Source organism: Silurus aristotelis, assembly GCF_946808225.1.
Source record: "Silurus aristotelis genome assembly, chromosome: 12".
In the NCBI taxonomy this organism is placed as follows: domain Eukaryota; kingdom Metazoa; phylum Chordata; class Actinopteri; order Siluriformes; family Siluridae; genus Silurus; species Silurus aristotelis.
The window spans coordinates 24,729,180-24,753,717 of NC_139585.1; the positions used below are offsets into that span (position 1 = coordinate 24,729,180).

At 41.0% G+C, this 24,538-nt stretch overlaps 1 protein-coding gene across 1 annotated transcript in view; it reads left to right on the top strand.

Moving 5' to 3' along the window:
- The window catches only part of dnah9 (dynein, axonemal, heavy chain 9), a 145,416-nt gene extending 121,418 nt beyond the window's left edge, over positions 1 to 23,998 (top strand). The window contains exons 63-69 of the mRNA XM_083556808.1: positions 2,949 to 3,176; positions 7,847 to 8,038; positions 13,902 to 14,093; positions 17,385 to 17,555; positions 18,572 to 18,754; positions 19,754 to 20,143; positions 23,553 to 23,998. Of these exons, the coding sequence (XP_083412934.1) occupies positions 2,949 to 3,176; positions 7,847 to 8,038; positions 13,902 to 14,093; positions 17,385 to 17,555; positions 18,572 to 18,754; positions 19,754 to 20,143; positions 23,553 to 23,780 (1,584 nt within the window). The 3' untranslated portion in view covers positions 23,781 to 23,998. The remainder of the gene's footprint in view (positions 1 to 2,948; positions 3,177 to 7,846; positions 8,039 to 13,901; positions 14,094 to 17,384; positions 17,556 to 18,571; positions 18,755 to 19,753; positions 20,144 to 23,552) is intronic.
- Positions 23,999 to 24,538: the final 540 nt, after the last annotated feature.

Below are 24,538 nucleotides of genomic sequence, written 5' to 3' on the forward strand. Positions count from 1 at the left end.
GCACAGGTTTTGGTGTTTCAACTCACTTTTACCCCCCAAAAAAAGAAATCCACTTCCTGTTGCCCTTTTTAAGAGCAGTTAACCTGCATTTAGGGGATCAGCAGCCACCTCGCCATTGGAATTCGGTTATGAGTTGTAAGTATGCTAATGTCTTGGTCAGCACTGTGTGTGTGTGTCTCACCCGGTCGCCCAGGCTTCCTTTCTAGTGATTAATGACTCATTTGGTGTGCCAGAATAGTAGGGGAGAGGAATGTGTCCTTACTCCAAGCCAGCATGATGGCCCAACCCCAGGGAGAGAGACGTACTCTACTAATGAGTCTATTAGGTTGCTTCTACTCCATCCAAATGTCAGTGTGAAAACACTCTCCGCTCTCCTGCGCAGCTGCTTATTATGGGTATTAGTTTGGAATCCTTCCAAGCGCTTTTGAAAAATGACATATTTGCCAAATGCATATGGTTCGACAGACAAAAGGATCAGCATGCTAAGAAAAGGCTGCCTTGAATACCGGGTAATTTGCTGAGGTGGGGGGGGTTCAGATAAATACCGGGGTAACGGCGAACGAAATGCAGAGTGCATCCATACAGATGGATTACATCGCCGTATCTCCTCACGACAGGACCGCATTTTTACTTCCGAAAGAAAGCACCGGTACTAAATTTCTAATGGCTGGTATTGGCAGCTGGAATCGGCAACAGCATTCTTTCTTTAAAATCCGCAAGCTTCTTCACGGGGTGTACTTCGGGGACCTCTCGCCAAAAGACTAGCGTGCGTTTAATTACTTCTGCAGAACATTGCCGAACAGCGCGTCCCGTTCTCTTCGCCCTCCCATAAGAGAGCGTCCGACACTACTTTTAACGCACAAACTGCCCATTCTACCATCCATCTGTTCCACAGAAGGAAAAAAAAAAGGAAAAAAAGTTCAAGAAAGCTCAGTGGGTCAATGGAAAGTTCCCCTCCAGTGAAGGTTAATTATATTGCAGCACACAGAGCCCGGTCGAGCAAAATGCAGAAATCCACTTGCTGTGGCGAGGCAATCAATTGCAGAGATTGGAAGAGAAAATCCACAGTCTTGGGAATCAAGTGACCTAAACCGGCTAAACCGCGCTCCCCCAAGCACCCCACCCTCCGCCTCATTGTTGTGAAATGTACTCTTAAAGGCCTACGATGAGCAGCTTATATGAGAGCATCAGAAAGGAACAAGGTCAGCTAGCTCAGGGCAGGAGAAACCCATTATCGGAGAAAAAGGCAGCCTTGGCGGCATTCCACTTTAAGTGGAAGTTTTTCCGAGGAAAGGAGGCGACATCGCGGTTTCCTCTCAGACCGCGTCGTCAATTATCACGTTGGCATCCGGATGCCAGTTCGAACGCCAAAAAAACACGCCGTTAGTCGAAGCTGTCATTTGATTCCGACGCCCAAGTTCTGTTCTGACAGCACCCCCCCCCCTCCTGATTATTTAATTATGTTGTTAACAGGTTGTGCCTAATGAATCAGACACAGTAATTGTATAATCACTTCATACGGCTCCAAAGCCGCTGATTGCAAACTCCGACACATCTCCTCTTCCACGAATGCAGACAGCGCAGATGTAGCTCTCCCTGCTGGGCGAGCGCCTGATAAGCCGACGTGTTTAGCCAGGGGAAGGTGGAAAAAAAATTTTTTTGAGAAAAGGACACACTCTGCGTGCTGGCGAAGCCGCGATGACGCGCAATAACAGCGAGTACGCGTTGTTAACAGCAATCAAAACACCACTTCTCCGACGCCACGGATAACGTCTTCCGAGTGCCGAGAACATCGAGGGTCGGCACTTTCTCGATCGCGGGAAAAAAAACTCGTTTTCACTTTGCTCTCTGTCAACGCGTGGCCTTTTGGAACAATGCTTTCATTTGCTCTGACGAGTTCGCAGTTGGTGTTTTTTTTCTATAGCGGTGTGATTTTTTTCTATAGCCTTTCCATCGCCAGGAATGCGAATCTCTTACCGACTTCGTTTTTGTATTCAGCGTGTTTAAGTGCTGTTCCGTCTAAAAAAAATGACAACAGACACCTTCTGCCGTACACCGAAATTAGCAGACGTCTTTGCAGAGTCACCATCACCGGATCAGTATTCAGTTCACACCCCGGCATGCCTACGCTAAGACCTGGCTCATTTCTATTCCGAGCGAAAGCAGAATGAGCACTTCAGGGCCTGTAGTTAGCGGAACCGCTCAGCCGGATGGTTCATTCAGGATCGTCCTCTGTGCCATTGTCCAGTCTGTAAACAAAGTATCCGGTTGTCAGGTCAACATTTTCATAATAGTAATGGGCTACACGTGTACAGTATACTCGAGATACACTATGTGAACAAAAGGGACTCCTGATTTTCACAGCCAGTACGTGGTTTTTCAACAAACTCTTCCCACAAAGCTGAAGCTGCACTGTTTTATAGAATGGTGTAGCATTACCTTTACTTTAAGTAGAAGATCTAAACCTGTTCCTGCATGCCAATAAACCTGTGCACAAAGCCAGCTCCATGATAACATGGTTTATATGGGTTGGATTGGACGAACTTAAGTGGCCTGCTTTGGAGATCTGACCTCAACCCTAATAGAATCATCTGGTCTATTAATACCTGACTTTATTAACACTCTTGTGGTGCATCTACTAGGAGAATGGAGGTCCTTATAACAGCAAATGAGATGTGCATCTCCATAATGTTACCAATGTAATGGGATAAGATTCACCCCCTATTACAATGCTATTCAATTAAATATGGTACAGATAGTTCATTTTTAATACTTTAATTCAGACAGACAGCGACTCATCAATTTACTTAAGTGCCTTCTGGCCCTTTCACAAACAGGCCTTTGTAGTGCAAAAATCAAGACTTTCCTTTCCTGTTCTGTCTCCAGGAAAATGCAGCTCTGCCTCTGCCATGTTATTCTGTATTCCATGTGATTTGATTCGTTTGCAGAACATCCACCTGGTGGCCAAATGGCTGGGCACTCTGGAGAAGAAGCTGGAGCAGCACGGTGACGCGAGCAGCCCGGACTTCCGAGTGTTCATCAGTGCCGAGCCTTCGTCCTCTCCCGAGGGTCACATAATCCCGCAGGGCATTCTCGAGAACTCTATCAAAATCACCAATGAGCCACCGCTGGGCATGCATGCCAACCTACACAAAGCCTTGGACAACTTTAACCAGGTAGTCCAAGACAAGGAACATTGCAGTGTTACACACATAATTTCCTCTTAAAATTTTCTTTAGGCTTCTCCCATTAGGGGTCGCCACAGCAGACCATCCGCATGTTTGATTTGGCACATGTTTTTACGCTGGATGCCCTTTCTAATGCAATCCTCCCCATTTATCCGGGCTTGAGACCGGCACTAAGGCTTGTGCAACCCTAATGGCTGGGGTCGGTTCCCTGACCGGGGATCGAACCCGGGACGCAGCGGTGAGAGCGCTGCATCCTAACGACTAGACCACCAGGGAACCTAATTTCCTTTCATTCTTAAGTTCTGTAAAGCTGCTTTTAGACAAGGTCTATCGTGAAAAGCGCTAAAGAAACAAACTTGCAAACTTGAACATCTGGTGCACGTGGAACATACGGAGCGGCGAGTTTCCCTCCATCATGTTCCAATTACAGATGTTTGTTTTGAGCATATCCGAGACAGAACCTCTGGACTGCTGCTCTTTATCGCCCTGATAATCACAGTCGAATAAACGGTTCGGGAATCTCGTCATAACTAATGATTTGAATTCTGCATGCCTTTATTCAAGAGCTCATTTTTTGCTTGCAGAGCTGATGGTTATCAATCAGATAAAACGCTATAGCAGCATGTAGCTTTTCTCTGTTAAATGACTTCCTGTCAGCAGCCTTGAAAGCAAATCGATGCTTATAGGAGGAAAAAAAAAAAGGAAAACGTGACCCAAGTGCACTTACCGGTTTTAGGCAGCTGCAATAATACTGGGGGAAATGACAACTGCTTTAACGTCGACCTTTTCAGCAAGACAGACCTGACCCCAATATGTTCAATTAAACAATGACTGTTCACAGCAGGGACATTTTTGTATAGTTTTTATTGAACTGGAATGTTCTGGTAAAAATTGTTATTGCTGTTAATATGATTTAATTTTAATATATAGAATTAATCATTTTCTTTTTTTTAAAACTAACATATTTCCTTTGATGTGCAAGAAATACATTTCCGAAAGCAGAGCATCACATTACGATATAACAGTTTTTTATGGATTTTATCATGAATAATATTCAGATGCTTACAGTGCAAAAAAAAAAAACAATTCCTAATTATTTTTTCTTTTAAATAATGTCACATTTAAATGCTGTAGATCATTTACACATTTTAATATTGCACAAAGGGAATAATACTTAATGCAGAGTTTTCACATGACGATTTCATCATTCAAAGCAGCCCCAGATCATTACAAAACCACCACCATGTTTGACTGTTGAAATGATCTTTTTTTTTTACAAAGTGCTGTTTTAGTTGTTTTAGTTGAAACACCTTCTAAAAGCATCTCATGAATCTACATAATATTTGCTTATAAGATTATCTTATTTGTAATCAAGATGTTTTTGATTATTTTCCATGCCTTTGAACTTTTCCATGGTTGCCATTTTTGCCCGGTCTCTTCCTTATTGGTGAATCTTAAAAGAGCATGCGAGGCGTGTTCTTCTGTAGATGTTGTTATGGGTTCTTTTATGAGCTCCTCGACGAATCCTTGTCCACTTCTATGAAGATTCACTGTTCCAAGTTTCCTCCATTTTAGCATAGTGGCTCTCACTGTGGTTCTCTGCAGTCCCAAAGCCTTGAAAATGGCAATGGAAAATTGTAACATTTTCAAGACAGATACATGCTTTTTTGAGATCTTTCAGTGTGGTTCACTCTGTCAGACAGGATCTATTTAAGTGTTTTCTTGATTCAGCAGGTCTGGCAATAATCAGGTCTAAATGTGGCAAGTAAAATTTAACTCCGGTTTCCAAAAAAATGACCAAACACCAATGGTGGACGAAGTACACAAACCATGTACTTGAGTTGAAGTAGAGATACAGTAGATAAAAGTTTACTCCAGTAAAAGTCCTCTTTCAGTTTAAATTTTCACTTGAGTGAAAGTACAAAAGTATTTCCTTCAATTGTACTTAAGTATTCGAACTATGATTTATTAAGGCTATAATGTTCCTATTATCATTTTTGTTACAGTTGCTAAATGAACTCAGTTTATGTGAAAAAAACTCTAATGTGACTCTCAGCCCACTGATCTATTAATAGTTAATATTAATGACATTATAATAATAGTTAATATCAATAAGTCCAACACCGATTGATATCTATTCAAATTATCATGAGCCCAAAACGTTCAAAGAAGGTACAACCTCACTACTTCAAAACAAAAAAATCTTCCATATTTGTATCCGCTCATAAATAAAACAGAACGACTGATTTTGCTAACTGTACAATAGTTGAGTGAAATGTAAGAGATTTGACTTTGAAATGTAGTTTAAGTCAAATCTCTCTCCAAATGGAAATATTTCAGTAAAGTACTGATCCGTGAAAAAGCAACTCGAGTACAGTAATAATTCATTTAATTCATTACTGTACACTACTTTCAATCACCCCATTATTTTGGGGTCAGACAGGTTCAACCACCTTTTTTTACCACCTTAATAAACGAAATCATCATTTAAAAACTGTATAATAATACTGTTAAACTGTAATAATTGCTATATAATGTCTTTCTTGTAATGCCATGCTCCAGCAGTAACAGTGCTACAGTTCCTTACAAGGACATTATTCTTTCTAATATGTATTTATATTATTATTAATATAAATGATTATTAATATTATTATTATTATTCTATATATTATTATAAATTTCTACGAATTTTTACTTCAGGAAAAGGTGCCACTTTCTCAGCTCTCAGCCGTGTGCGCTAGAGGAGGAATGCAGTGCTTTCGGTTGTATTCACCCCAGTGTTGCTGTGTTCGGAATCCTAATGTGTCTGAATGAGAGGCTGCATAACTCCGCCTTTAGTCGAGCTCTCGTGTCCGACATACTAAGTCGCCTATATCCTGCGCCGCATGAAGCCTGTAGAGGAGGCCCTCCTCGTTTAAACGCTGTTCCTCCGATGTCCGTTTGAGCCGATTTCCTGTGAGACCAGTTGCCATTTGTTTTATTTTCACGCTCACCTCTTCGCTGAATTTCTCATTAGAGTCATCTTTATAGTGAGCTGTGAGAAAAAAAGCTGGATTGTTAAGCACACTGATAAGCGATAAAAAAAAAAGAAAAAAAGCAGCATTGGATCTGGTCCGATCGCTTGCCTGTGCAAATAAAATTGACTTTGCTGGGAGCTGCGATGGAAATTAGAGAGTCGGTTCAATCATCATCACAATATTATTAAAATTATTTTCAAAATAGCAACAATAACTGTATTTCTATGAATGTATTTGTCCGTGCCTAAATTAATCCACCTCTTTATAGCATCGTTATGATGCCAAAAAACATTAATCTTACCAAAAACGCAGGGCGCCGCCTAACAGACCTGTATCTCATACAGTGTGAATGAATGGCATCACTGAAGCAAGAAACCTGATACACACATTCTGATAATTTAACAAGTCTCCTTTCACTGTAGCCACAGCTGCACCAGCCCACATACATCATCGCTAGTTTAGATGTTAACCCCATAAAATTGATTTATGAGCAATTTTTCTACGCTAGCAATTTTTTCCATGCTAGCAATTTTTCTACTCTAGCAATGTTTCTACGCTAGCAAATTTTCCATGCTAGCAATTTTTGTACGCTAGAAACTTTTTCCATGCTAGCAATTTTTCCACGCTAGAAAGTTTTTCCATGCTAGCAATTTTTCCACGCTAGAAAGTTTTCTACGCTAGCAATTTCTATACGCTAGCAATTTTTCCATGCTAGCAATTTTTCTATGCTAGAACGTTTTTCCATGCTAGCAATTTTTTTACGCTAGCAATCTTTCCATGCTAGCAATTTTTCTACGATAGCAATTTTTCTACGCTAGCAATTTTTCCATTCTAGCAATTTTTCCATGCTTTTAGGTTTCTTTCCTGGGAAATTGAAATAAAGGCAAATTGTGGGCTTTTGTTTAAATTCCGCAAGAAAGAAAACCGTATAAATGGTTCATAAAAAAGCCTAAAAAAACGACAGCTTTTGAACACTTTTCCTGATGATGTCCAGCTTTTCTCGATAATTCAGTCAAGTGTAGCCAAATCAATTTCCCTTGCAGTTATTGTGGAATGACAAAAACAGCTATTAAATCCACACGAATATATTTGAGCTTTTGAACAGCTACATTTATGGTTTGCGAGTTCTGACGATGTGAGTTCTGTAAAAATGCTGACACGATTGGACGCCTTCTAGATGGCCTTGGAGTCAGCAAGCTGCAATCTGATTGGTCAAAGCAACAGCTTCAAGCAACACGGATTTGAATGTACTAAGAGCCTGCGTTGTTTATTTCTGCATGTGATGTGACGGCTGAAACCTGATTGGATAGACACTCTAACCTGAAATTACGCTCTATGAAATAAAGAGAATAGACTATTGGGAATAATTTGCTACTTATTCATGGGCAAAAGCATATTTAACCATAAGTCATAAGTGATTCTGATGGCTTGCTACTGGTATTTGTATTGGTATTGTATAGAGAATTAAATTAATTAATACAATTACTTAAATCATATGTTCATCCTAAATCCTACTTAAATATGTTTTAACAATTCATGGATAAAAGCTCTCGATCGCATGTCATTTGGGAGGAATTTACAATTTGGCGGTGTCTCCACTCCTAATTTCCTCTAATCACGTGCTGTTTTTTTTCTTTCCAGGACACGCTGGAGATGTGTGCACGCGAAAACGAGTTTAAAGGCATCCTGTTTGCCCTGTGCTACTTCCACGCCGTGGTGGCCGAGCGGCGAAAGTTTGGGCCTCAAGGCTGGAACAGGAGCTATCCGTTCAACACCGGAGACCTCACCATCTCAGTCAACGTCCTCTACAACTACCTGGAGGCCAACAGCAAGGTGAGGAGCGAGCGCCTCGGTCAGCCGCGCCACAAACGGATTTGGCGCAGGAAGCGAAGAGCGGGGGTGGGGGGGAAGTGTGGAAGAACGAGCGAATATGAAAGAAGGTTAAAAACAAGGCTCGTTGACATATGCCCTGCGTGCAGAAAAGCTAGTCAGGCTTTTTTCTGAAGCTGGTGAAATTACCCTTCTCTACCCACACGCCAGCCCACTCCAAATCGAAAAAGCGCTGGCGCCGTTGCGCATTCCAGGGGTCGCTTATACGCGAGCAAAACCGCGTTTCCATTAGCCGCACTTGAAAAAACTCTAGTCTTCGTAGCGCCGACTGGTTTTCGGATATTGCATTTACGCTACAATTAAATCATTTGTGTAATCGGCAAAAAACAGACATCCGGTAACGAGTGTTGCGTTCAGCTTCCGAGCCTGGTAGATTGCCATGCAGCCTGAGTATCCCTCCCCTACTTCATCCGACATCCCCAAAGAGCTCGTATTTTACACCTCTTACCTAGAAAAGCACTTCATCTGTCAGCTGTGTGTCGGACTGTACATATTAGCTTAATCACATTACACACAGCAAGAGCTCAGGCATGAATTGCTGCTAGAGGAGCCCAGAGGCAGCTATTTTTAACAGGAGTATATACACACTATATGAGCTAAATTTGTTGAACACCTGCCCATAAAATTGGTATTTTAAACATCCTACTCCGCATTAAGTCCCCATTCGCTGTTATAATAACAGTCAGCGTTCCGACTCGTTTCAAAGGTATTCAGTAATGTTGAGGTCGGAGCCCCATAGCAGGCCACTCAAGATCTTTCATTCCAACTCAATTAACGGAGGTCATATGAACTTCACACAATGCAGATCTTTCTTCGTATTTTCAGCCAAGGGTCAGTGCAGGGTCAGCCATGATACATACTGTAAGGTTAAGGGCTACGGTTAAAGCGCCGAAGATTGGCAGCTTCCGATCAATAACCCAGAGCCTTAACCACCGATCTACCACTTCCTCCATATCTTTATGGAGCTCTGTGCACATTGTCATGCTGGAGCAGGTTTGACTCTCCTAGTTCAAGCAAAGGGAAACTTTTTACTTCCACCACATGTCCACCAAAGACATCTTATGGCTGGAAAATGTCTGATGTCCCATTAATTTTATTGGGCATTTGGTGCAACCCAGATGAGGAGGGGTTCCCTCTTGAGTCTGGTTCCTCTCAAGGTTTTTTCCTTATGCCATCTCGGGGAGTTTTTCCTTGTCAAAGTTGCTCATCAGTTACAAACATACTTACAAAGAACATATTTACGTTTAATCACCACATTATCTGTGTTAAGCTGCTTCGAGACAATGTTCATTGTTAAAAGCGCAATACAAATAAAAATGAATTGAATTGAATTGAATTAATTTCATGTATGCTGTCCATAATAATCTAATGGTAAGTTTCTAAACCCGATCCCTTTTTATCATAAACAATAAATAAACTATTTTGTTCCGTTCTGCAAAAAAATGACATATTTTGGAACACTTCATTATAAGGGGTCGTCTGCATTCGATATCAATTCATAGCTGATTAATAGCATATGATTAATTATTGCAGCAATTTTGCAACCAACGTATTACACTTAAAGCGGTTCATATCTATACTCAGTGTATATTGAAGGTTTTAGGAGCTACGTTTTGGAAATGCACATGATCCCGAACCTACATTTGGAATTTAAATAAAAATCTATTTTGTATATATATATATATATATAATATTTCTCTTTCTTTTTTTTCTTTTTCTTTTTCTCCATGGATATCCAAAAACCTGCCAAGCTCATTTAGTGTTTCTGACTCTAGGGTTCTCTCTCTCTCTCTCTCTCTCTCTCTCTCTCTCTCTCTCTCTCTGCCCCCCCCCCCCCCCCCCCCAAGGGCTATGTCAATATTTAAACAAAGGAACGTTACTCGTATTTAAGGTCGGCTTATGCTGCCGCTGAGGTTGATTTTCTGAGCGGCCTCTAACGAATATTAAAATCGCCCGAGTTTCACACCAGATTTGAGTCGAGAAGTCAGTGAGAACCTTGGACCGGTATTCTTCCTCCCTTTAAATGCTGTTCAATAGCAAAAACGTATCATTTTGTATAGTACATTTATTGTCCTTTCTTCAAAACTTAATATATCAACAGATACTAAATGGAGGTTATGAAACACTAATATGTGTGTAGCATATTAGCAATTTTAACACACATACTACTAACGATGTTTATTTCTCTTTTTTGTTATAAACACGCTTTCCTAGAGGAATCTGGCAGGTAAGCTGACCAACATTCACGTTATAACTACAAATCGCTTTCATTTCAAATGGATGATACTATTGATTCATTAATGAAGGATTCTGTATAGAATATCACAGCCCATTACATGTGGATTGTGTCTCTGAGGTTGCCAGATTTTAGCTGAGAAAATACACTCGAGTCAACTGAGAACCTTTAGACATAAGGGTTGCTTTTAATCCTGCAAATAAAAAAATAAAAAAGGAGGAGGAATGCAAAGTGGAAAAAGAAAGCAGAAAGAAAAAAAAAGCTGAAAGAAAATTGTAATGATTCATTACATTCATCACAACGCAACGAGAACAATAATAATAATGAACAAGAATAATAATTATTATTATGTAGGTGCTCATGAAATCACTTGATCCAGCAATTGTACTGATTCAAGATTTTATTTGTCACGAACACAGTTATATACAGAATACGACCCGCTGTGAAACGTCACCTGATGAAAATTGCGCATTAAATTAAAGTAACCATAAATAAATATAATGTAATGAAAGTAATTAGAAAATAAGATAAAACATGAGCGGTTAGCATAGAGGTTATTTATGGCATTTATCCAATACGACAATGATCTCAGTTATACTGAACAGCTAAGCACTTAAGTGTTAAGGGCCGTGCTGGGGGGCCCGGCGGTGCTGGGATTTAAACCCTTGAACTTTTCAATCAGAAGTCCAACATCTTATCCACTCAGTTACCACTCCTCGTGGTTATGTCACACTAATGTGTGTGCAGGACATAAGCAGTTTAAACATGCTTTATAATAATGCTATGCTGTCCTATGGAAAAAAAATGGCCTATGCTATGCTATGCTATGCTATGCTATGCTATAATAAAAAGAACCAGAATACGCTGAGGAACTGCAACCCAACAATTTGTAATGAAAGTAAAAAAATAATAATTTATACAACTTAAATAAATATACATATTGTTATATATGAAGTGAAAAGAAATTGCAGCAGTGAACCAAAAGCCAGACTACAATTATACTTATACAAGTTATTGCACATGTAAATCATTATTATTATTGCACTGAAATTATTGCACACAATTGCCCAAGATATTAACACTATACAAATGTGGCATGAAAATCAATAACTCTGACTATATCTATATACTCTTGTAATGCCTGCGATTATAATTTATAAATCCTTAATTAGTCTTCATCTGGGTTTTAATTCGAACTTGAACGTATCTAAAGTTCAAATGACACATATTGGTTATCAAATTGTCAGTGGTGATGGACCTAATAGTGCTGTGCACTTTGTAATAGAGGGCAGTGCTGTGCATAGAGTATATAATTAAGGACTGTTATGCTAAATCTTTTATAGTTTTCTCTTAATACACTGGATTTAAAGCACAATTTGGGTCCTTCTAACGTTTTATTAATTCGCATGAATTAATTTGCTGTACATTTGCAGAAACTGATGGAGAAACAAGGCGAAACAAAGTATAAGAGCAAAGAACAAAGTATGAGAGAACGCTAAATATAGGTACACTATAGGGATAAAGGTTTGTGAACATCTGATGTGCTTTTTGAACATCTTATTCCACATTTAGTCCCCGTTTGCTGTTATATTAACCACCACTCTTCTGGGAAGATGTTCTACTAGATTTTAGAGTGAGCTTGTGGAGATTTGTGCTTATACAGAAACAAGGGTGTTAGTAAAGTCTGTTTCTGATGTAGTGAGGGTGAGGTGAGGAGGTCTGGGGTGCAGTCAGCGTTCCCAATTATCTCGAAGGTGTTCAGTACGGTTGAGGTTGGAGCTTTAGAGCAGAAACTCAGGATCTTTCACTCCAATCCATGTAAAGCATATCTTAATGGAGCACAAGAACAGGTTCGGGTCTCCTAGCTCAGGTGAAGGGAATGTATATGTACAACCCTAATTCCAATAAAAAACTTTCTTTCAGCTTCTCCCATTAGGGGTCGCCACAGCGGATCATCCATATTCATGATCCGCATGTTTGATTTGGCACATGTTTTTATGCTGGATGCCCTTCCTAACGCAACCCTGCCCATTTATCCTGGCTTTGGACCGGCACTAAGAGTGCACTGGCTTGTGCAACCCTAATGGCTGGGGTTGGTTCCCTGACCGGGAATCGAACCTGGGCCGCAGCAGTGAGAGCGGCGCATCCTAACCACTAGACGTAAATTAAAAAATTTTTAATACAAATAAAATGCAAAGATTTGCAAATCTCATAAACCGATATTTTAATGACAATAGAACATAATAGAAAACTTATCAAATGCTTAAACTGAGGCTTGTTATCAGCGCTCAGTTCAAAAAGCCGCATCTCTGATGATGTTAGACTGGAATAGGCAGTTTACACATTTGGAAAGGCTTCATCAATGCTGAACGGTATTTACAGGTTTTAGAGCAACAAATGCTTCCATCCAGAAAATGTCTTTTTCAGAGAAAGTTGCATGTTTGAGCAATAGCATGGCTTTGTAGTAGAAGAGTCCGGGTGCTGAACTGACCTGCCTGCAGTCTAGACCTTTCCCCGGAATCAGAATCAGGTTTATTGGCCAAATGTGTTGACACACACAAGGAAATTGGTTCTAGATATTGGTGACCCCAAAAGTACATACATAAATAACACTATACATGTAGCTTATAGACAGACTATTCAAGATAATACAGACCATAAAGATTAAATAAGAACACACATATACAGAACATATGACAGATGTTTGAAAACATTTTGCTCATCATGAAACGAAAAATACAACAAAGGACACCCAGAACTGTTGAGCAGCTAGAATCCTGTATTATACATATGTGGAATAACATTCCTCTCCCAAAACGTCATCAGCAAGATTTCCTTAGTTCCCAGATGTATACAGACAGAAGACGTGATGCTACACAGTGGTAAACACGGCTATGTCCCAACTTTTTTGAGACCTGTTGCAGCCATCAAATTCAAACTGACCTTATTTATTTTCCTTAAAATGGTATACAGTCAACCCCTGTTAATTTGCGATTTGGAACTCGCAGCTCGGAAAATGCCATTTACATGGAAACGTAAAAATTGGAATCTTACGGAAAGTTGTGGATTATCTTAAATTGGCATGTTAAGAATAGCATTTTAAATGTTTTGACTAACAAATTTCATACAAATTTTTAAAACACTACTGTATTAAATGGACATAATGTCTAGATACATTTTCGAATTTTTGGAATTTGCAGAGGGTCTTAGAACGTAACCCCCATGAGTTCCGGGATACCACTGTATATTCTCAGTTTAAACTTTTGATACAGTATGTTTTTTTCTTGTTTGTTTTATTGTGAAGAGAATATGGATTTATGAGATTTGCAAATCATCGCATTCTCTTTTATTGACATTTTGCGCAGTCCAGTCCAACTTATTTTAAATTAGGGTCAATTTATTTTTGTAATAAAAAGGTATTGCCATTTGATAATCGAACCTTATTGTACACAGGTTATGATGTGCAACCTAGCTCTCTTTACTGCTTAAAAGATCAGAATTGAGCTTAAAGATCCACCGAACTCTCCAGAGTGAAAACGGGAAAAAAACAGCCTTTTCGTTTTTGTTCAGGTGCCATACGACGACCTTCGCTACCTCTTTGGAGAGATAATGTACGGTGGCCACATCACCGACGACTGGGACCGCAGGCTCTGCCGCACCTACCTGGAGGAGTTCATCAAGCCTGAGATGATGGAGGGGGAGCTGTACCTGGCCCCAGGCTTCCCACTGCCTGGGAACATGGATTACAACGGCTATCACCAGGTAAATGCTTCTCCTGCCATTTTTCTCTCATAGAAACCGAATGAAAGTGAGAAATCCCTGAAGGGCTATAGTTATTTTTGCAGAGAGAAATGACTGTAGGGAAAAAATTGCAGCAAGGCTGGTTATTGGAACATCAGGCACATCGGGCTAAAATACTGGTGAAATAATGGACTACAGGTGACAAAATTTAGGCTATAGGCTTCTCCTAAAAGCAGGAAAATATGTGTAATTATACTCAAGAACGTTTGGGTAGAGTTTTCGAGAGACCTTTGCATTTTCCTTTGGTTTATATGCATCAAACAAGGTCATTTAATAGTATTAGAATACGTTTCTCTGAACAATCAGCTGAAATACTTTGACATGCCAAGAGTGTTCTTCACTAGTAGATTTCTTTCTGACCTTGTGATCCAGTTAATCCCAGAGCAGTTCAATAAGATTTACAGTGTCTCATAAAAGTAAGTACAATACTATAGAAATAAAACTTGGATATAGTTTAGAGTAGTCAATGTGCAGCTTGTATAGCAGTACAGATTTACTATCCTCTGATAATAACTGTACATTATTGTCAAAATTAGTGAGTACACCCTAAGTGATAAAGGCTGTATGTCGAGTAATCATGCAAAGCCACCATACAAATTTGTGTATCTTGTATAAGACCAGTTAAAATTTGGTGTTTTAAATACAATTCTCTCGAACCGACCACTGGATGTTCAACATGGCACCTCATAGCAAAGACTCTCTGAGGATTTGAGAATTCGAATTGTTGCTCTCCACAAAGATGCTGAGGCTTTAAGATCAGTAAACATCCTGAAACCGAGTTACAGTAAAGTGGCCGGGGGCAAGACGGGTCTCACTCAGAACAGGCCTCACAAGGGTCGATCAAAGAAGTCGAGTCCTCGTGTTGTGTGTCAGGTGTAGAAGCTGCTTCAAAAAACAGACACGAGTGCTGCAGCATTGCTTTAGAAGTTGCAGAAGTGGAAGGTCCACTTGTCAGTGCTCAGACCACACACCGCACACCGCACACTGCTACAAGACGGTTTGCATGGCCGTCGTCCCAGAAGGAATGTTCTAAAACTGGCTCAGAAAAAAGCACACAAATGGTTTGCTGAAGACGACCTACCCAAGAGCATGAATTATTGGAACCATGTCCTACGGTCTGATGAGACTAAAATAAACATGTTTGGCTCAGGTGGTGTCCAGCATGGGTGGCGACACCCTGGTGAGGAGGACCAAGTAATTGGTCTTGCCTACAGTCAAGCAAGGTGGTGGGAGCATCATGGTCTAGGGCTGCATGAATGCTGCTGGTACTGGGAAGCTGCAGTTCATTGAGAGGAAACATGGATTCCAACATGTACTGTGACATTCTGAAGCAGAACATGATGCCCTCCCTTTAAAAACTTAAAAAAAAGTTTTCTAACATAATAACGACCCCAAACACACCACCAAGATAAAAACTGCATTGCTGAAGGCGAAGGTGATAAGGGTCTCCAGACCTGAACCTTGTTATTGTTGTTGTTGTTTGTTATTATCATATTATTATTTGTCTTCCTCTTATATTTCATGAAACCGCATCACTGTCAGATAGCTTTCTTAAATTCCTTAAGCCATTCACATGACATCTCACTAACATATGAATTCATTAACGCTTTGTGTGTTTTCGAGCTTAACTGCATTACATAATAGCTTAACCCAAGACATAATGCATAATGTGCATGCCATTTTTCCAACCTTTCAGAAATACTTAAGGCATATTCTAAACAGTACTGTAATGTTTGTGTATGTAAAGTCTATGTTTCCCTACAGTTGGTTTCTAAATCCTTATCAGGGAAAATGACTTACGAGTGATTTAGGGGGCACTGCTGGATAAGATCGGTTCAAATGATTTACTTACTGGGGCTGTTCTACCCTCATTAGACTTTAAGTCATGAGCAAAAAACAACTGAGTGGTTAAAAACACTAGTATTGATCTTAGCAGCAGCTTTTTTTCTTTTCGTTTGCTGCTAGATGCACAGCCTTATAGTTGCTTTTAATCCAAAATTGTGTTATATTCTTATACAGCAGACCATCATTACTTTGACAAGAGCTTTGTTTTTTCTGCAATTATCAATACATCTCTCAGACTAGCTTCCGATTATAATTATGGCCTGTGTGTTAGTTCATTGGCTATATTTCTAATTAGTTATACAAAAGGTTTTTCAATGGTGCCTATTTGATTATGTGTCAGCCAGCAAGGACTTGCCTTAGTGCCTGGTATATATTGAAAAATAAGCAGTGTAAAACAATTGTAGTGGTTTCTTACCCCAACATGTTCCAGCATAATGGTGTGCTCAAAGCTAGCTCCTTGAAGATATGCTTTACATGGGTTGAAGAGGAAGGTCCTGAGTAGCTTCGACCTCAACCCTATTGAACACGCCTTTTCATGAAATTCCGGAGTCAGAACGGGAGCTTTGAGGATGGATTTGGACTGTAGTTAATGTCAACAGTCTGCTACATTAACTCAGGACTATGCTTCTGATCATCATCACTGTACCCCACAACCGTTTATCTGTAATAAATGGACATTCGGTGAAACCCAGACGAGGATGGGTTCCCTCTTGAGTCTGGTTCCTCTCAAGGTTTCTTCCTTATGCCATCTCGGGGAGTTTTTCCTTGCCAATGCCGCCACTGGCTCACTCATCAGGGACAAACTTACTTATAAAGAACATATTCAGTTTTAATCACCACATTATTGAATTATTCAATTAATTGAATTGAATTGAACACCTTTGGGATGAATTGGAAAACGGACTGCACCCTCGACCTCCTATCCTCAGCTCACCTACATCAGTACTTGAATCTCCACAAATCTCCACAAGCAAACTGCAAAATCGGGTAAAACCTAGAAGAAAAATCTAGAAGAGTGAAGGTCATTCTAAGAGCAAATGTGGAGGAATTTTGGAATGGGACGTTTAAAAAAAAATATACAATTCCGATGATCAAGTGTCTACAAACACTTGTCCATAAATTGTAGGTCCATATAGCAAAACTAGCTAGGGATTTTGAGAAGTCCAAATGCTTATGGAATGTTACACACATAATTTGATGTCATGATCCTCAAGACTAAATCCTTGGGATCCTGCCAAAGCTTTCATTAAGTCATTGTTTGCTTTCTGTGGGATGTATATCAATAACCTTCCTAACAGGTAAATTAGTGAGCAATCTTCTTGATCAATTTAATCCATGATTCCTGAATTGTACCTGTGAATGACACAAATGCTCATTTTTTTGCTGGTTGTTGTTTTTTTCTCTCAGTACATCGACGAGGCACTGCCCGCAGAGTCGCCCTATCTGTACGGCCTCCACCCCAACGCTGAGATCGGCTTTTTGACTCAGACGTCAGAGAAACTCTTCCGCACCGTTCTCGAGATGCAACCCAGAGACGGCGGCTCCGGCGAAGGCAGCGGGACCTCACGAGATGAGAAGGTACTCGTACATCCTTCTATTAGAGGGTTTCTTTGAGTTTTCCTACACAGCTCTCAGTAATACGATGGTAATTCACTAGTGATGAAAAGATTCACAGATTCTCGTTCGCATAAAAGGTTAACGATGCGATGTGACGGAGACCGAGGGGTGTCCTGAGAATCACATAGAATACAGATTACCATGGCAGAGGTAGAGCTGCATCTTCCTGGAGACAGAACAGGAAAAGAACGTCTGTTTTTTATTTCATTAGAAGGAACTTCTGTCTGTCTGAAGCCAAGTTTTCCACTGAATCCTATTGAATTGAATCGCATTGTGTCGAATCGAATCGGATCACACCGGTAGCTTCTTCATATGTATCGTTAATGTGTCGGCCTCAGTTATAGCACATCCCTAGCTGTAATTTTCTAGTCAGGTCCACCCCCCCATTGCGATCTGTACCCGTTATTAGCCATTAGTCGCACTTCATCTTCATCGCCGTATGTCACGGCCTCTATTTATACCAAGGCATCAGTTGATAAAAATCGACGGGATCCTATTTGCTATATTGTCTCTCACTAGGGTCGTCGACCCTTAAAAGGGTCAGCTTCATTATGCTGTCACGTCCGGCCCCGTTTTAATGCAGCGAAATGGAGCCCCCAGTTCTGTCTGGAGAGGTTAAGTGGAGCTAATTCTCCAAAAGCAAGCTCGGTTTGGTTCGCTGTGACATTTAAAAGATTAGATATGGGTGCTGTGGAAGTGTGTCTGGATGCATTATGACAGCTGACCTTTTTGAGGTAAAGAGATTGGGATTTGTAAGCAATCGCCATTTCGCATTAAACAGGTCACGCAAGTGACAGAAACAAATGGGTCTTTTTTTTTTTCTGCACGATATTGATTATGTTATCCACTTCCTCTATGGAGTTCAGGTGAACTTGATGTTCAAGAGAAGACAAACTTCTACTGTTTAATGCTTTTTTTTTATGTGTGTAAGAGAGAATTGCGCTTCACTTGCTTACCGGAACATTTCCATGTTAAAGGTAAAAACTGTCCTAGATGAGTTCCTTGAGAAGCTTCCAGAAGAGTTTAACATGACAGAGCTGATGGGAAAGGTGGAGGAGAGGAGTCCGTATGTTGTAGTGGCCCTGCAAGAGTGTGAGCGTATGAACGTCCTGACTCGGGAGATCAAGCGCTCGCTAAAAGAGCTAAATCTTGGTCTGAAGGTACTTTACAGCACTTTTACACTCATTTACATACACATGCCATGAACTACAATATATGAATATTGATTTTTTTTTCCCTATTAGGATGTGGTTGTCGCTTTGGTTTCTTGGCCAATCTGATAGCCTGACATTTCAAATGTGCTCCGAGTGCTCCATTACAGGTTGTTCAGGATAAATGAAATTTAAGCACCGGGGTGCCACGAATCGATTGCGCCGCTCGTCCGAAAGCTATTTTAAGTGCATTATATCACGGAATGTCGTTACACTCTTGATTAAGGAGAGACTGGGGCCCATTTGAGCCTTGCCAAAGCGTAATCTGATTTAGTAGGTATTGACTTTCAGGATTTCGTTCTCATCAAGCGTAAAAACAGTTAAAAGCGCTACATTGTTCATGACTATCACGGGGGTCAGAGTCTCCAGGAAACACAGATTAGACATAACATCATGACGTTCTAACATCGTGACCAGTGAAGTGAATAACGCCGATTATCTCTTCATCATGGCACCTGTTAGTGGGTGGGATATTTTAGGCAGCAAGAGAACATTTTGTCCTCAAAGTTGACGTGTTAGAAGCAGGAAAAATGGGCAAGTGTAAGGTTTTGAGCGAGTTTGACAAGAGACAGATTGTGACGTCTAGACGACTGGGTCTGAGCATCTTTAAAACTGCAGATCTTGTTTGGTGTTCCTGGTCCACAGTGGTCAGAATCAATCAAAATTGGTCCAAGGAAGGAACAATGGTGAACCAGCGACAGGGTCATGGGTGGCCAAGGCTCATTGATGCACTAGGGAGCGAAGGCTGGTCCGTGTGGTCCGATCCAACAGACGAGCTCCTGTAGCTCAAATTGCTGAAGAAGTTAATAGATCAGGAGTGTTTTGGCAGCAAAAGTGTTTAGGCAGTGGGCCATAATGTTATTCCTGATCAATGTATTCATGTATAGCAACTAGAAAACTATGCCATATGGGAAATATTGATGAATTAGCTTTTTTTTTCCGTATCAGGGTGAGCTCACCATGACCAGCGACATGGAGAACCTCCAGAACGCCATCCACCTGGAGCAGGTTCCTGACTCATGGAGCAAACGTGCCTACGCGTCCACGTGTGGCCTAACGCTCTGGTTCACTGATCTGCTTTGCCGAATCCGTGAGCTGGAGAGCTGGACTTCAGACTTCGGCCTGCCATCGGCCGTTTGGCTCGCCGGCTTCTTCAACCCGCAGTCCTTCCTGACAGCCATCATGCAGTCCACGGCACGCCGCAACGAGTGGCCTCTGGACAAGATGAGCTTGCAGTGCGATGTCACCAAGAAAAGCCGCGAGGAATTCAGCTCTCCGCCACGCGAGGGGGCGTACGTGCATGGCCTCTTCATGGAGGGAGCACGGTGGGATACTCAGGTACGAAGACGGGTTTTGCACAAATCGAGGCCCGAATATGACAAAGATTTGCTCTAAAATGATTAGATCTAAAATGTCGATGAAGAAGGTGACCGGTGATGACGATAAAAACTCAGCTTGCTCTTCACCTTCTTTTAAAGGCTGATTGCAATTTGTGACTACTAGTAATCATTTATTACATCATAGTCTTATGACATTTGTCTCTACAATTAACTGCGGACAATTACACACCATAATTACACTTCTCTTGAGTTGGTGCGCTATACAGTCTTCTTCTTCTTCTTTCAGCTGCTCCCATTAGGGGTCACCACAGCGGATCATCCGTCTCCATACCACCCTGTCCTTTACATCTGCCTCTTTCACACCAACTACCTGCATGTCTTCCCTCACCACATCCATAAACCTCCTCCTTGGCCTTCCTCTTTTCCTCCTTCCTGGTAGCTCCATCCTCAGCATTCTCCTACCAATATAACTCATGTCCCTCCTCTGCACATGTCCAAACCATCTCAATCTCGCCTCCCTTACCTTGTCACCAAAACTCACTTCTAGTTTTGTCCATTCTTGTCACTCCCAACGAAAACCTTAACATCTTCAGCTCTGCTACCTCCAGCTCCACCTCCTGTCTTTTACTCAATGCCACTGTCTCTAATCCATACAGTAACTGACCAAATTCCTAGAAACAGCATTCATGCACCTTTTTGTTCAGCCAATCATATGGCAGAGCTTTAAGCTTTTCATTAATGTTCACATCGGACACCTAAATAGGGATCATTGATCAGTGACTTAGGCATGGGCTGGTTTGAGTAGTTCGGAAACAGATTCATAGGGTTTTTAGGTAGAATTAATTCACTGATGCTAGAGGTGAAAACTTGGTATCAAAAAGTTTCAAGACTAGTTTTGTAACACGCCAGCAGATGGCAGCACAAGGCTGTGCCCACAGTCACAGGGAGCACCGACCTTCATAAGTCAGTGTGCCAAAAGACATCATCCTGTGTACACCGAGAGCTGTGGGACTGGTGGAACACATTACAGAAGAACGTTGCTATTCAAGGGGACTATTTTAAAGGGGATAGTGGGTAAAACGATGATAAATAAAATACTTTATTACAATACCACCTCATAATGGGCAAACTATTGTAGTTTGAGCAGACAGGAAGGCAACCGCTCTGAGAAGAAAAGCATCAGTAAAACATTGCACAACATGTCAAACCTTGAACCAAATACACTACAGAAGAGCACACAAGGCTTCAACCAATAAATGAATCTGAGAAGACCCAGAACTGCTGTTCATCAGATAACAGAGCCCTGTTGTGCATTTCAATTCAAGATGATCAGCAGTTTACTTGCAGATACTCCACAAACATGAGATCCCCTAATTTTTGTTGAAAGCTCTTGACCTGTATTTGGTGGTTTTTTTTTCTTTCTTTATAGCACTTCCTCTACGTGATTAGCTGATTGGATAATTGCAGGAATAAGAAATGGAGCTGATGTTCCTAATACAGTCGGTGGCGAGTGACTAAAATTGGCCTACATCACACACGCACACGCACACACACACACACATGGTCATAGAGTAAGCCAGAGTCCATAGTGTGCATGTAGGAGGCAGAGGGATAATGCTATAGCGTGGGTTCTTGTGCTGATTTCATTGAGTTTTCGGTGCAAATCGATATCGCAAAAACAAAAGAGTTTCAGTGAAAATGATTTCCCGTGTTAGTAGGTGGTAAATGCACAGGTCTAATAAAACCAGGGGTGCATCAGTAACCCACGTTTGAAGTAAAAGCATTGAAAAAAATCGCATCCAGAGCTGTTATTAGGATACGAGTAAGAGATGTTTAACATCTGCTAAGGGTTGGGAGACGCATCCAGCAGTTTACATGCACACACACACACACACACACACACACACACAGCGCCACATCCTTTGAGAGCCACGTGTATGTCTAATGTTCCTTAAGTTTCTTTACCCACTTATTTCTAATAAGCGTTTACATAACGTTTTTTTATTAGCATTATTCGCAGGCGAATCCATAAATGTGGCCTGGTCACAGCTCTAGAGTTTCTGCATGGGATGAGTCTGTGGTGTAAATGTGTGCTCCTTTCCCAGGCCTCTAAAGGCGGGTTTTAATTACAGCATGTGAAAAGTGCACATGGATTCGTTTTAATTGCTCGAAGCTCGGCTGCTTTTTTTTTTTTTTTTTTTCTTTCCTATACCTTAAATCGACTTCAGACGGAGAGCCAGGTTTGCCGACGTGCCCCGTGGGAACACCCGCTCTGCAGCTCTCCAGCTGTAAAAGCATAAATAAGCACAGGTGCCTCTGAAACAGAATGGTACAAAAAAAAAAAAAAAAAGAAAAGGAAAATCTGGCATTATGTTAGAATTTGCATGGCAGAATTTTCCGGGAGAGAAAAAAAAAAGAAAAGGTATTTTGTTTTTAAGCCATGTACCTGCACCGTTTTAGGCGTTTGATATTCTGAAGTGCAGAACATGCCTTGAGCTAAAAGACATGGAGAATCAAGTTCGTGGAAATATATATATATAAAATAAAGAGAGCGAGAGCGAGAGCGAGAGAGAGAGAGAGAGAGAGAGAGACATAAGTCCTGAGTTACTGACCGTCTTAAGTAGGAGTCGTTGAATAGTAGACGGTGGCGACGGAGAGGTGGGTGGGTGTATAAGGATAGAAGGAGATGGAAATGTGGAAGAAAGTAAGTTTGCTAGGAAGTGGGCGGAGCTTCACGCACGTTTTTCTGTTCGATTTATTTCATAACACCGTATTGTGCACTCGATCTGTGGGTTTAATAGCTGTGAGTGGGCCATCAGGTAAAAAGGCAGCTCTCGGTGCAGAGGTGATTTTAGCGCGAAGGAACCCGACCACGCGTGTCTCCACATTGTGAAGTAATGTGATTTATGTGACTGTTCTAGAAGAAAAAAAAAAGTTACGACTAAGCATTAAAAGTCGCGTTAAAATTCATGCAGAAACGGCGATTTCTAACATGTTGCCTACGCTATTACTAATTGAAGACGAGAACCTGAACTGCACCTCTTTTTTGTAAACCTGAATTCGGCCTGTTGTTCATGATGTGCGAGATTCACGCGTCGGAAATTAATAAAACCTTCGGTTTTTAACGCTGGCTGTACCTGAAAATTTGCGTTTTTAAAACCCTGGGATTATGAATTTCTTTTCGGAATAACAGAAAAAAAATCTCTTAACCATGATTAATTGCATGTTTTTTAAAAGGCTTGTCGCATATTCGTTTCGCTTGAACGTATCCGTGACTCTTACTTTATTTATTATCGTTTAAGTATAAACTGTGTACACGTTTCCTATCTGTGTATACTGTATGTTTCCACCTAACAAATCCCCTAGTACTGTAAAAAGCTCTTTTCTCAACCTCTGATATCTTGTAGGCCGGCGTGATCGTTGACGCCCGACTGAAAGAGCTCACCCCGGCCATGCCGGTCATCTTCATCAAGGCCGTCCCCGTAGACAAGCAAGAGGTGCGTAACGTCTACCAGTGTCCCGTCTACAAGACCAGACAGAGAGGACCTACCTACGTGTGGACATTTAACCTGAAAACCAAAGAGAATTCGTCCAAATGGACACTGGCGGGAGTGGCATTGCTCCTCCAGATCTAGAACGCAGTTGATACTATAAGGAGCTGCATGTACGCACTTTTACCACAAATCTGCTACTTTTTTCGATTCGAATCATTCTTTTGTAGGAAGTAGTTACAGAAAGAATTTGCTATGATTCGATGCCAAATATTTTTCGATTTCAAAATTGCACATTGTTACTTTATGCTGATTTCACGAACACTGTATGTTCAGGTCAATAAATACCCAATTCTAGACCATGACCGTGTCAATTGCCTCTTTCTGATTGGTCCTGTTCAGTGTGGATTCACTTTTTCTGTAAAAGCACCACTTGGTGAAGTAACAGTAGTTCCATGTCTTGTCTAAGGGCTTGTCACGTGTACCTGACAGTACAGTGAAGTTCTTCCTTCGCATATCCCAGCAATGTTAGGAAGCTCGGGTCAGAGTGCAGGGTCAGTCATGATACTGCGCCCGCTGAAGGACAGAGGGTTAAGGGCCTTGCTCAAGGGCCCAAGAGTGGCAGCTTGGCGATATCAGGATACAAACCCTCGACCTTCCTGTCAGTAACCCACAACCTAAACCACACAAGAGTGTACGAAAAGTTCGAATCCAGGATTTAAAAAGGATTCGTGTTGAAAATACCGTAATGAAGCTATAAAGTACACTTTCTAAAACAAAGGCATCAGATTTCTATGGGTTAATACTTTATCCAGAGTAGCAATTCTTTCATAGAGACTTAGTTTTAAAGAAATAGAAAGTTTTAATAGAATCATTAGACTCACAAGGAACACTATGCATTA